At 37.2% G+C, this 13,500-nt stretch overlaps 1 protein-coding gene across 13 annotated transcripts in view; it reads left to right on the plus strand.

Annotated features, from left to right (window-relative positions):
* Positions 1–13,500, plus strand: part of LOC142353434 (twitchin-like) — a 238,763-nt gene that overhangs the window by 127,396 nt on the left and 97,867 nt on the right. For all 13 annotated transcript variants that reach the window (XM_075405674.1, XM_075405670.1, XM_075405667.1 and 10 more), the window contains 11 exons: positions 2,156–2,318; positions 2,702–2,843; positions 5,076–5,236; positions 5,794–6,111; positions 6,375–6,662; positions 7,511–7,916; positions 8,584–8,771; positions 10,976–11,286; positions 11,611–11,733; positions 12,319–12,650; positions 13,152–13,315. In XM_075405674.1, the coding sequence (XP_075261789.1) occupies positions 2,156–2,318; positions 2,702–2,843; positions 5,076–5,236; positions 5,794–6,111; positions 6,375–6,662; positions 7,511–7,916; positions 8,584–8,771; positions 10,976–11,286; positions 11,611–11,733; positions 12,319–12,650; positions 13,152–13,315 (2,596 nt within the window). The remainder of the gene's footprint in view (positions 1–2,155; positions 2,319–2,701; positions 2,844–5,075; positions 5,237–5,793; positions 6,112–6,374; positions 6,663–7,510; positions 7,917–8,583; positions 8,772–10,975; positions 11,287–11,610; positions 11,734–12,318; positions 12,651–13,151; positions 13,316–13,500) is intronic.

Below are 13,500 nucleotides of genomic sequence, written 5' to 3' on the forward strand. Positions count from 1 at the left end.
ACCAAAGCACCGCAGTCACTTTCTCGACATTTCCTCTTGACAGCTCATTCTGCTTGCAGCACTAATGTCGAAGGTACCCGGCAGAGAAGTGACCTGATTAGCTTGATTCTCTGACGTCCGATCGCAGCACCACCACCATCACAAATATAAATTTTATTGGAATTTTTTTTACTAATGATGAACGGATTCAGAATTTTGCAATGTATGAATCTCGGAGAACAAATGAACGTGATCTCTATCGCTATAAAAGTTATGTTTGGAACGTTCAAAAGACGGTAATAGGTTTCACACTTTTAAATGAAAAAAATGGATGGATTGGGATTGAACATCTTGCAAGTTTCTTATGATTTTCTGAATTCATTACAGATCTATACCAGATGCATAATCGCTCCGAGACCTTCGCTGCCTTTTTAGCTTTTGCATTCATTGTTGCAGTTCCCTTCGTCACGTGATGTTTTTGATTCAAATGCACGTAAAACCAATTTGGTTACCATGACACACTCTCTAAGATTAATTAAAATTTGATTACCGTAAACTTTTTCTACGATCCGATACTCTTGCTGATGAAACGTGAAAACCTTTTCTACGATCCGATACTCTTGATGATGAAACGTGAAAACCTTTTCTACGATCCGATACTCTTGCTGATGAAACGTGAAAACCTTTTCTACGATCCGATACTCTTGCTGATGAAACGTGAAAACTTTTTCTACGATCCGATACTCTTGCTGATGAAACGTGAAAACCTTTTCTACGATCCGATACTCTTGCTGATGAAACGTGAAAACCTTTTCTACGATCCGATACTCTTGATGATGAAACGTGAAAACCTTTTCTACGATCCGATACTCTTGCTGATGAAACGCGAAAACTTTTTCTACGATCCGATACTCTTGATGATGAAACGTGAAAACCTTTTCTACGATCCGATACTCTTGATGATGAAACGTGAAAACCTTTTCTACGATCCGATACTCTTGCGGATGAAACGTGAAAACCTTTTCTACGATCCGATACTCTTGCTGATGAAACGTGAAAACTTTTTCTACGATCCGATACTCTTGCTGATGAAACGTGAAAACCTTTTCTACGATCCGATACTCTTGCTGATGAAACGTGAAAACCTTTTCTACGATTCGATACTCTTGATGATGAAACGTGAAAACTTTTTCTATGATCCGATACTCTTGATGATGAAACGTGAAAACCTTTTCTACGATCCGATACTCTTGATGATGAAACGTGAAAACCTTTTCTACGATCCGATACTCTTGCTGATGAAACGTGAAAACCTTTTCTACGATCCGATACTCTTGCTGATGAAACGTGAAAATTTTTTCTACGATCCGATACTCTTGCTGATGAAACGTGAAAACATTTTCTACGATCCGATACTCTTGCTGATGAAACGTGAAAACCTTTTCTACGATCCTATACTCTTGATGGTGAAACGTGAAAACCTTTTCTACGATCCGATACTCTTGATGATGAAACGTGAAAACCTTTTCTACGATCCGATACTCTTGATGATGAAACGTGAAAACCTTTTCTACGATCCGATACTCTTGCTGATGAAACGTGAAAACCTTTTCTACGATCCGATACTCTTGATGATGAAACGTGAAAACCTTTTCTACGATCCAATACTCTTGCTGATGAAACGTGAAAACCTTTTCTACGATCCGATACTCTTGCTGATGAAACGTGAAAACCTTTTCTACGATCCGATACTCTTGCTGATGAAACGTGAAAACCTTTTCTACGATCCGATGCTCTTGATGATGAAACGTGAAAACCTTTTCTACGATCCGATACTCTTGCTGATGAAACGTGAAAACCTTTTCTACGATCCGATACTCTTGCTGATGAAACGTGAAAACCTTTTCTACGATCCGATACTCTTGATGATGAAACGTGAAAAATTACGTCTTTATTGACGGCGCCTTTTAGGTATAAATTGACATCGCCGGGAAAATGACATTATGTTTCTCAAACAGTTGGTAGAAATTATAAATTCGAACTCTGAAGGTTTTTTTCACTAATGGAATTTTTTGCAATTTTTTGTTTACAATTTGAGCCGTTTTCATTTTCTATATTCCTGACCTGTGAATAAATTAATCAACTGTTTATGTTATATTACTCTGCGTCAACGTAGGAAGTGGGTAAGAACTGGAAGGGTCTGGAGAACGAGAACCTCTGTGAGATAGGGCACGGGATCAGAAGTGAACACCAGTACCAGTTCAGAGTATCTGCTGTCAACGAGATAGGCCAGAGTGACTGGGCTGAGTCTGGGGTGGAGAAGGCCGAGGACAGATTCAGTTAGTCTTAACTCTCAGTTTGAACGATTTCAGAAGGACCCAATGGGTACCGTTGCAAACAATTGTGGCATTGTTTCTTGGAAAACCTTGGTTTTAGTAAAAGTTTTTGATCCGTTTGTGCCCCCCCCCCACAATTTACTAAGTGCATACTATTTGCACCCCCCGCCCCAACCAAACTCAGGTGTCATATTGTCAAAATTGAAAATCTTTTAAGATCTGAAAAGATTTGTCCTCAAGTTTATATCTTCTAAGATCTTCAAAGATCAGATCAAATCTTACAAGATTTTGTAACAAGCAAAAGTACCACCCGAAAATTTATCAATTTTGGATCAATCGTTTGTGATCTGTGGATTGATGTGGTAATGACTGATGGTTTTGTTCAGCTGTTCCGGATGCACCCAAGATGCCAGAGGTGAGAGAGGTGGGAGCGGACTTTGTGGCTCTGCACTGGAAGGCGCCCGAGAATGATGGAGGTGCCCCGATCACGGGTTACATCATCGAGAGATGCGAGAAGGGAAAGGACAGGTAATAAGTTATAATATGTAATAAGTATTAATAATAGTAAGCAGTAATAATATGTAATAATTGAAATTATAATGAGCAGTAATAATATGTTGATTATATGTAATAATATCAACATATTATTAACAATAATATATATCAGCAATAATATGGAATAAGTAATAATAGTAAGCAGGAATATTATGTATTAACTGAACATAATGAGCAGTAATAATATCTTAATAATATGTAATAATACCAACATTTTATTACTAATAATATGTATCAGTAATAATATGTAATAAGTAATGATATTGGTGAGCGTGAGCAGTAATATTATGTAATAACTGAACATATAAGAGCAGTAATAACATGCTGATAATTTGTAATAATATCAAAATATTATTTCAAATAATATGTATCAGTAATGAAAATTAATAAGTTTCAATAATAGTACGCAGTAAAAATATGTTATAATTGAATATATAATGAGCAGTAATAATATGTTGATTATATGTAATAATATCAACATATTATTAACAATAATATGGAATAAGTAATAATAGTAAGCAGTAATATTATGTCATAACTGAACATATAAGGGCAGTGATAGCATGTTGATAATATGTAATAATATCCACATATTATTACTAATAATGTATCATTAATGAAGTGTAATAAGTAATAATAATAGGAGGCAGTAATAATATGTAATAGTTGAACATATAATGAGCAGTAATAATATGTTGATAATATGTAATAATATCAACAAATATTTGCTAATAATATATACCAGTAATAATTTGTAATAAGTAATAATAATAAGCAGTAATAATATGCAATAATTGAACATAAAATGAGCAGCAAAAATATGTTGATAATATGTTAACATCAAATTGTGAGTAATAAATGTATCAGTAATAATATTTAATAAGTAATATTAATAGTAAGCAGTAATAATATGTAATAACGTAACATATAATGAGCTTTCAATAGTAATATGATAATTTTCCAAGCGTACAATTCGGTGAGAACGTTCTGTTTTCTCCACACAGGTTTTTATACAAGTTCTGTAAAAACAACTAAATTGCAGCCTGAGAGGATAAAATAGCCAATATATTATATCAGAGATATACTGTAAGTATTTGGTTACATGACAATATGCCCATTGCCAAAATACCCAATATGCCATTATACCCAATCTATTCCTTTTGATCTTTCCGCTCAATATATCCGTTTCAATTTATCACTATCTTTTGGAAGTATGTTGTATCATACATACGTGGATAATGCAATATCATGATCATTTCTTGTCAGGCCCCACGGGCCGTTGAAGCATGGCCATGGCCGTTGAGACATGGCGAAATACTCTAGCTAAATTTTATGCTAAGTAATCGTTCGTGTACTTTCAAATTTAGGATGGAAGATTATGTATATTTTGAATACTTGTATTTGTCATGTTGGGTATATTGGCATTGGGTATATTGTCCTTACACCAAATAATTTTGCAAGACATTTTTAAGCGATCAACTTTTAGCATTTTTAAAGAAGACTTGATAGCGTGATCGAAATGATCACGCAACTTCCCCCTTGCTACTGGGTCATCTAATCAAAGATTCCGTTTTCAAATCAAGCTAACTATTTCACCGAGATTTTACTGAAAAAAACAACCTAGATTTGCAACTCATTGTGTTCCCTCAGAATTCAAAAACTGTGTGCTGAAAAAGGGAAGTGTGATTGTGACAATGTTGATCCAGGAACAGGCGTATGTTTGTACCCCCCCCCAACCTCCGGCTTACCCCCTAACCTGTGCTGTTGTGATTAATTGCTCTCGAACGAAGTTTTTTCTAATTATTGTAAATGTGTGTGTCTTTTTTTGGTGCAAAATTTTGCTTGACCGTTTTTGCGCGGTTGTTCTCGAACATTCTGTGACTTAACAACTGACTTTGTCACGCTTCACTTCTTCATTTTTGAGTGATATCAATCGCTCTCATTGTTTGTTGCTAATATAAAAGCTATTGTGAGCGGTTGAGGATCAAAGCCGTTGTAGCCTAGTGGTTAATATGGTAGACTGCTATCCTTGAGGTCGCGGTTTCGAACCCTAAGAGGTCGGAATTTTTGCACCCATAAGAATTTCTAAGCTAAATTAAATTGCCCCCCCCCCCTCCCCCGCCTATCGTTCGAGAACAATTTGTCCGACGTTAGTCGGTTTATTTTCTTAATTGCAAAGTATGTTATTGTTGTGATTTTGTTTAGATGGATCCGGGCGAACAAGCGTCCGGTGAGTGGGACAGACTTCACCTGTGACAATCTGGTGGAGATGAAAGAGTACATGTTCAGAGTAAGCGCAGAGAATGAGGCGGGCCCAGGAGACCACAGTCCACCCACCGAACCCATCCTTGTCAGGGAACCCATCTGTTAGTCAACAGTCTGTTTACTTCTATTCCAATCCCCGGAAACCAACCACTTTTGATGAGAAAAGAACAACAACTGTCACTCTTATTCACTTGCGATAAATACTAGTACATTTAACGTTGAACTAATTTAGTTATCATTGTCAAGGTCAATAATAGCAAACAAATAAGTTTAAGCCATCATCTAGAAAAAGGTTATAACAGAGGAAAATGCTAGCAATCTTGCAAACTCATTTTTTCATGTCTTGAGTGCTAGACCTTTTGATTAAAAAAAAGTTTGACAGAGCCTCGTTTACTTACTCAATCTGGCCAATATATAAAAGGATCGGGATCTTTTCCGTTTGTGCCCCCCCCCCCCCAGCTTAGTGGGTGCATATTATTTGCAACCCCAGACGTACGTGCCATATTTTTACATAATAGTTATCATGTAATGGCACGTGCTCTGTAATTGGGGTGCATAACGTAATGCGGGGGGGGGGGGGGGGGCACAAACGGAAAAGATACAAGGATCGAAATGACACCACATTGATACATTTTAATAAGAGGTCTGTTGTTTTCAGACGTTGCTGACGCACCCACTGCCCCTGTGTGCGATGACATAACAGACACTTCTGTCCATCTGGTGTGGAAGCCTCCCGACTTCGATGGAGGTTCCAACATCACCAACTACGTTGTCCAGAAGCGACCCGCAAAGCCAGATGAAGACGAAGAGGTTGACGAGGACTGGGAGGATGTTTTTGAGACTCCCGAATGTCAGTGCTCCTTGTTCGATCTGGAAACTGGAAAGGAGTTCGAGTTCAGGATCCGGGCTGTCAACGAAATGGGTCCCGGAGATCCCAGTGACTCGTCTGGAAAGACTTTGATTGAGCTTCCCAAAAGTAAGTACCAGCATGTTGTGAAGCCTCAAAGCTCTTCACGTGCTGTTGTGAAGCCCTAAAGTTGTTGTGAAGCCCCAAAAGCTCTTTTTTTTGCTGTTGTGAAGCCCCAAAGCTCTTCACGTATTTGACCTATTTCAACATTTTTAGGACTGAATACGCAATGGTGTAAAATATCATTGTTTTTTATTGCAGTTAGTACCTCATAACAATTGGGTCAATTAATTCCCATGCTTTATATGAAAAAAAGAGACATTTGTGTTTAGTTCCTCCGAGCATAAATTTGGAAGACATGAAAGACATTAAAGTGAAGGCAGGTCAGCCGATAGACTTCAAAGTGCCAATCAACGGAAGCCCTCCCCCAACCGCCGAGTGGTTCCTAGACGATGAGCCCCTGGAACCAACAGAGGACGAGGAGCTGATGACTCCTATGACCAACAAGGAAGCACAATTAGCTGTGAAACACGCGGACAAGAAGCATAGAGGGAATTTGAAACTGGTGCTTAAGAACGATCATGGAACCTTCGAAGGAACTTGTAATCTGGTTGTATTTGGTACGTTTTGCCTGGTTCTTGCATCTCAACCATTTTCTGTGTCGCTCTTATGTTATCCTCAGTTAATCCTAAAGACGCTATGTACTGGTAGTAAATTGTAGGATCTTTTCCGTTTGCGCCCCCAGCTTCGTGGGTGCTTTCTACTCCAAGGCCACGTGTTATGCTGTCTCATAATAACTTACAATGTAATGTTACGTGTTGTATAACGGGGCGGGGGGCACGCCGTATTGGGTGAGGGAAATCCAAATTGTAATAAGTTTTAATTCTTGATAGACAAACCATTGTGGGGGGCTAAGATTTCGTTAGCTGTTAAAATTTTGAGGATATATAATCTTTTTTGATCATCTTACTTATTGCTTCATCTTGAAAGTGATTTCTTGATCTCCACGCAACGATAACCGGCTTCATGACAATTTTCTCTGGGCCAAAATATCCAATAAAGAGGAAATTGGTTGCTTGATCTTTTCGCTCAGTAGTCCGATCAGAAATTAGCAGTTAGTATTACAAGCATGTTCGGCACATTGGGTATTTTGTCCTATCGCCATTTTAACCAATTTTGTACTGGTCAAAATAAAAATGCAAACAAACAAGATTTATTCAAAAATTTATTATTCAAAAAAGAATTTTAATATAGATAAATATTAGCATGCTCTCAGATAAATTAATGGTTTTTATATTCAATAAACTTAATTGATATAATACTTAAGAAAAATTGAACCAGAATAGCAAAATCAAGCTTTTTATTATAGAGTTAGATGTTTTCCATTATATCAGATTGCATTTGGCAGAAAATCCATTAATCCAATCAATTGTTCCAATTTCTCCATTGTTTACCTGGTTGATTTTAGACAAACCCGGTCCCATCGACCCTCCGATTGTCTGTCCTGAAACCACCAAAGACTCTATCACACTTCAATGGAGCCCCCCGAAAGACGATGGTCAAAGCGAGATCATCGGGTACAACCTCGAAAGGCGTGACGTCACTCGTCAATCTTGGGTCCGAGTCGGCAAGTTGCACCCGAACAACGAATTCGTCTGCAGCAAGCTATCGGAGGGATCCAAATACGTGTTCAGAATTTCGGCTGAGAACCAGTTCGGAGAAGGTCCGGCAACCGAAAGTGAGCCGATCGAAGCCAAAAACATGTTTGGCGCACCTGGAGCGCCAGGAAAACCAACAGTTGATAAGGTCGATACGAAAGAAATGACTTTGAAATGGGACAAACCCAATCAAGATGGTGGTCGACCAATCGAAGGGTACGTTTTTGGTTCACTAGGAATGTGTACTGTCCTTCATATAAAGACACATGGGAACTGACCCCCATGAACAAATTTTTCTTTTTCATTTTAATATGTGAACAATCTAATGCTTTTCTAATGTTTTTGTATTGATTTGGTTTGTAAAGTCTAATTAGAGGTACAACTTCTCCTTAGAAGGGGGTCCAAACATTTAAAAATTCTGACTGTCGATTATAGTTCCTTCCAAATAGCTTTATACCATACGGCTCTCAGGTGAACGAACAGAACAGCTCCAGGCTGTTGTCTGGCTTGTCTTCTGTATTTCTGGCCTGTTTTGAATGTTCTAATGGGTCTACGAGAGTTTTGTCAGCAACAATTTTTTCTTTTCTCCCTATACGGGTTTGTGCCATAGTTTAGACAATTGAGGTTGAAAATAAAAGAGGAATCATTTTAATGATGAGATAGAATATGATATGGCTTTATATAAAAGCGTCACGTCGCCCCCCCCCCCCCCCCCCCCAGCTTAGTGGGTATATAACTTTTACGCCCCTCAGGTGCACGTGATATTTTACAAAGTAGCGTGGTATATAACAACACATAAATTAAAATTGGAGGGCATGGGGCATAAAAAACACGGAAGGGGGGCAGCTTAGATCCAAAAAAGTTAATGACTCCGTTTTTATAGGTACATTCTTGAAAAGTACGACCCGGAGACTGACAAATGGAGCAAAGCTAGCCCGAAAATGATCAAAGAAGAGCAGTTTACTCTCACTGACATGAGACCATACAAGCCTCTCAAGTTCAGAGTGAGTGCTGTTAATGAGGCTGGAACTGGAATGCCATCTCTGGGAACGGACGAATTCGAACTGAATTGTTAGTTGTATTGATTAGCTTTCTTGTTATTCAAACTATGTTTCTGGTTGTGAAAGTTATGTTTCTGGACCTCGCGCGTCAGTTTTGTCAAAAAATTGTCCATTATTGAATAACTGAAGTGCATTATATAGAGGAATTGCTTGCATTAATATTGTATATAATTTTCAGCTGATTGTTAGAAATGTGAAACATTTTGTAATGAATGTTTATTTTTTAAAAATTTTTTGCACATCAATTAATCCTACACACTTTTCTAGTATTCAATTTTGAAAATTGGTACCTCTTCAGATGACTCGAAGAAAGTCTCAAGAAAACAACCATATAAGCAATGAAAATCGGAGAAAAATAATCCTAACAGAAAAGGAATAAAATGCGGAAAATTTTCTTCGATTGGATTGAATTTTGTAACTTTCAAAAAATATTCTCAATCGATCCGATGCGTGAATTTAAGCTATATCAGAAAACGATATAATTACCAAAAAGCGTTGAAACTGGAAAACGTTTTCAAAAATCAGCCTTATTTGTATAAAAGATAAAAAATTTCGAAGAAGTTCATTTTTGAGCCTTTCGTCGAAAACGTAAGTTATTGCTTTTACACTTTAATAAAAATCACGCTTAACTGGGATATTTTTGTCGAAAACTAGTGGCATAACTGAAACCTTGTTTAAATACTTTGTATAAAGTTTTTAGTAAAGAGAAAGAGGTTGAGAGTTCTTTGTCAAAGATGTTATAAAACACTTTTGACGGGTTTCAAAGCAGAGCAATTATTTCTTTGGACTAGCATCAGGAGATTGTTGTAACAACACGTTGGAACCTCAGATATGGAGGATACATTTGTCTTTTAAAGAATAATTTTCACGGAGGAACAAATGTTCGAGGACATTATCCGTGAAAATGACAGAAAAGGGGAAAAATTTAAAGTGTTAGTGATTGCTTTTTGAGAATTAACATCACATCGGTAATTGATTTATTGATATAACAACTCTCTAGTTTTTTGTGCCTTTTTTAACTATTCAAAGGTGTTTTAAATTTTTCACTGTCACTTGTAAAAAATTTTGCATTTAAAACTTTTAATTTTCTCAATCATAAAAGTTTTTTTTTGATTTTTGGAAATATAAAACGCTAAAATGAAAACCAAATAAAGTTATGACTTTTCTATTAGTCTGCTTATGACTTTTCAAGTAGTCACCGTGTTTTCAAAAGCTTTTCAAGGATATCATTGTTCTATATCCGTAAAAACAGGGATCTGAAGACTCAAGCTCACATAATGTTCCTACCTCACTCGTTACTCACTATCTTTTTTTCATACAACTTTACTTGATATTTGAAAAATACGGCATCTCTTTTTCTATCTGAAACCTAAATTTTTGTCTAAAAATTAGCAATTACTTTCTTGAGTTCTTTTAAAAACTAAAAAGTAAGTTCTTGGCAAATCCTTGTTGAGCTTGGTTAGTAATTTAAATCAATTTTAGGGTTGCCACAGTATTTATGTCTTTCATTGTCTGCAAAAACTTTGCTGAAAAAAAAATTTTCGATCGATAAACAAAGAAGATTATTTCAGTTTTTTGGGCACATTTTTTTCAATTATTTCATATCTTGAATTTACTGGATATGTTTTATATTATTTGAGCCACTTCTAAACGATTTAATGTTTCTAGATTTCTATTAAACATTTGTATTGTATTTGAAATTTAGAAATTTAGGTTTGTATTGTATTTGAAAGGTGCAAAACTCCTCAAAAGCGAAAAAAATTGAAAGAAAATTGAAAATTATGCTACTCTTGTTTCTCTCCGCAAAAGATATCTATTGGCCAAAATTGCTTCGCAAAAAAGTAAGGCTGATATAATTTTCGAAACCCCCAAATAAGTTTGGAGGATTAGAACAAAAGCAACTTTTGTTTGAAACATTGCACCCTATGGGAGGGGACACCCACTTGCAATTTGTTTCTTTGCTGCCCCCCCCCAACGATCGGGGAGCATAAACAGTCCCTTACATGATTGTAATCTTAGGTCTAATTGAAGACGAATTAATAAAGATCAGGAAATGGATTCGTTTATGCTGTAGCTCAAAAATGAGGCTGTTTATGATGTGAACAGACAAAGTGATGATTACGATAAATTATTTAACTTTCTATTTCTTAGAATTTAATTTTCAGAAAAAGAGCAATAATGGACAATGCAACTTACACATGATAATTTTTTCAGCAAAGCCCAAATTCGATCTATCGAGATTCCGAAACATGAACGTCAGAGCCGGTCAGCCAGTCAAACTGGATATCCCCTACTCTGGCCACCCGAAACCGACATTCAAACTCCTCAAAGACGGGGTTCCTCTTGAGAACTCAGATCGAGTCAAGATCGTGGACGAGGATGGTGTTCTCAAACTTGAGATTCCCCAATCTGAGAGGGGAGACAGCGGGGAAATAGATCTGGTTATGGAGAACGAAATTGGACTGCAGGAAGCGAAGATGAATTTGAACGTCCAGGACAAACCGGAGCCTCCGGAGAATCTTAAGGTTTGCATCAAATGCACGAAATGCGTCGTCAAAAATTTACGATTAAAATTTGATTCATAACTTTTTTTGGCTTTCTGTTTCAAGGCGAAGGGCTAAAAATCAAGGGGCGGGAAATCGTTCTAATTTCCATGGGGGATCTGGCTAAGATCGCCACTCTTCAACCAAGTTCACTTCTCTCAAACATCAGACACTATGAAATGGTGGGGGGGGGGGGTGAAAATATGTGCCCACTAAACTGAGAGATAGGGGTGAAACAGAAAAAGTTCAAATATTCATATACATTTAATCATCAAGAATGTTTTGCGATTGTTTTTACTTTTACAGGTGGAAGACATAACAGAAGACGGATGTACTCTGAAATGGGATCCACCAAAAGAGATGGGTGGATCCCCTCTCATGAACTACATTGTGGAAAAGATGGAAGACGGAACTGGGAAGTGGGAAAAGGTATCTGCCACCATTAAAAATCCACTTTCAACTATCGCACACTATAAAATTTCATATAAAATTTGCAAGTTTTTAGTCAAGAAGTTTAGAATTAGATAGGAGTTTACGTTGTTCGTAAACTGATAAGCATCTTAGAGTTTATATCGGTTTTGATTGACAGTTTCTATCATAAGATGATCTATTTCTCTGAAGACTATTTCGAACAGACTAACGGAAGACTATCTTAAATGAATTTCGAAGCACGGCTGAAAAAAACTTGGAAAAATGTGGGAAGTAATCTATCTATGGAAAATGTGGCTATTAGATTTTTCGATAACGATTCTAAAAATTTTCTCGAATTTACTGAAAAGCAACGTTGAAAATTAGATTTTATTGCATTATAAACCCACAAATAAGAGCGTATTAATTTATTCAAAAAAATTTATTCGAAACACATATAGTGATTTAAAATTTAAACCTCAAAATAAATTCCTGCAACAGAAGACACGTCCGAAGAATCTAGATTGATCTACACCCTGCTCATAATACATTACACTCGGATCCTTTTCTATTTCTAGCGTTCCTCAATTTCTTTTCCTTTTCCAGGTCATGTCCTGTCCGCCTGACAAGACAGAACTTGCTCTCGCCAACCTGAAAGAGAAACAGAACTACCACTTCCGAGTGGCTGCCGAGACCATGATCGGAACCAGCGACCCACTCCAGACAGACAAACCAGTCTGCATCCGACTACCGTACGACCCTCCGAGTGCACCAGGGGTTCCGATTCCTACTAAGACGACAGATAACAGCATCACGGTGGCATATGAGAAGCCAGAAAGCGATGGTGGATCGCCAATCGTTGGTTACATCATTGAGAGAAGCGAGGTTACTCAGAGACCTACTGCCAGACGTGCCAGTTCTGCGTCTGGTACTAACAGGTACAGATTTAGTAGCTGTTTCCTCCACCCCCCCCCCCACCCACCTAGATTATAATTGATATTTTGCCCATTGCGAAGGCATCGCAAGATTCCAAGTTTTGTCACGAAAACAGACAGAATTTTTTTTAGAAAATTGGTTGATGTTTATATTTTTGCTTGAATTATCTGAATTATTCTTTGTTTCAAGTATATTTAACCATATGGTTATATTTTTAATTTACTTGCTGGTTTAGTTATAATTAAATGCAAATCCAATGACATATTATCGCACAAACTTTAAAATATTATTTAGATTTGGCAAGCCTTCACTAGACTTGATAAGCCTAGTCAAGCGATGCCTTGTAGCAGTTTTGAAGTTATTAATAAGCTACGTTCAAGCTTTCTGTTTCATTCAGATTTTATTTTAAAAAGCACATACTTCGCGGAGAAGGTGTTGGTGAGGGAGGTGTTTGAAGTTTTGTCATTGATATCAGGAGGTTGCATATGAGAGTATGATTTTAGGGCCTGGATCAAGGCTAACAAGACTCCAGTAGACGAGCTGGAATTCAAATGCACTGGATTAATGCACAAATCGGAGTATGTGTTCCGAGTGTTCGCTGTGAATGCCGCTGGACCAGGAGAGCCCAGTGAGGAGAGTGAACGGGCAGTTGCGAGAGAACCCATTTGTAAGTTTGTTGATGTTCAATAGAAATTATTGTTTTTCACTCAATGTGGACACACGAGTTGGAAATGATAGACTATTTCTTGATGTCACAAGTTTCTTAAGAATATTAACACAATTCTTCTTTTAATAACACGAAAAGGTGCTGGGAAAATTAGCCGACAAGGAAAAATTTCGAAATTTAGCCGA

This window comes from Convolutriloba macropyga, chromosome 14, assembly GCF_964194025.1.
Source record: "Convolutriloba macropyga chromosome 14, txConMacr16.3, whole genome shotgun sequence".
In the NCBI taxonomy this organism is placed as follows: Eukaryota; Metazoa; Xenacoelomorpha; order Acoela; family Convolutidae; genus Convolutriloba; species Convolutriloba macropyga.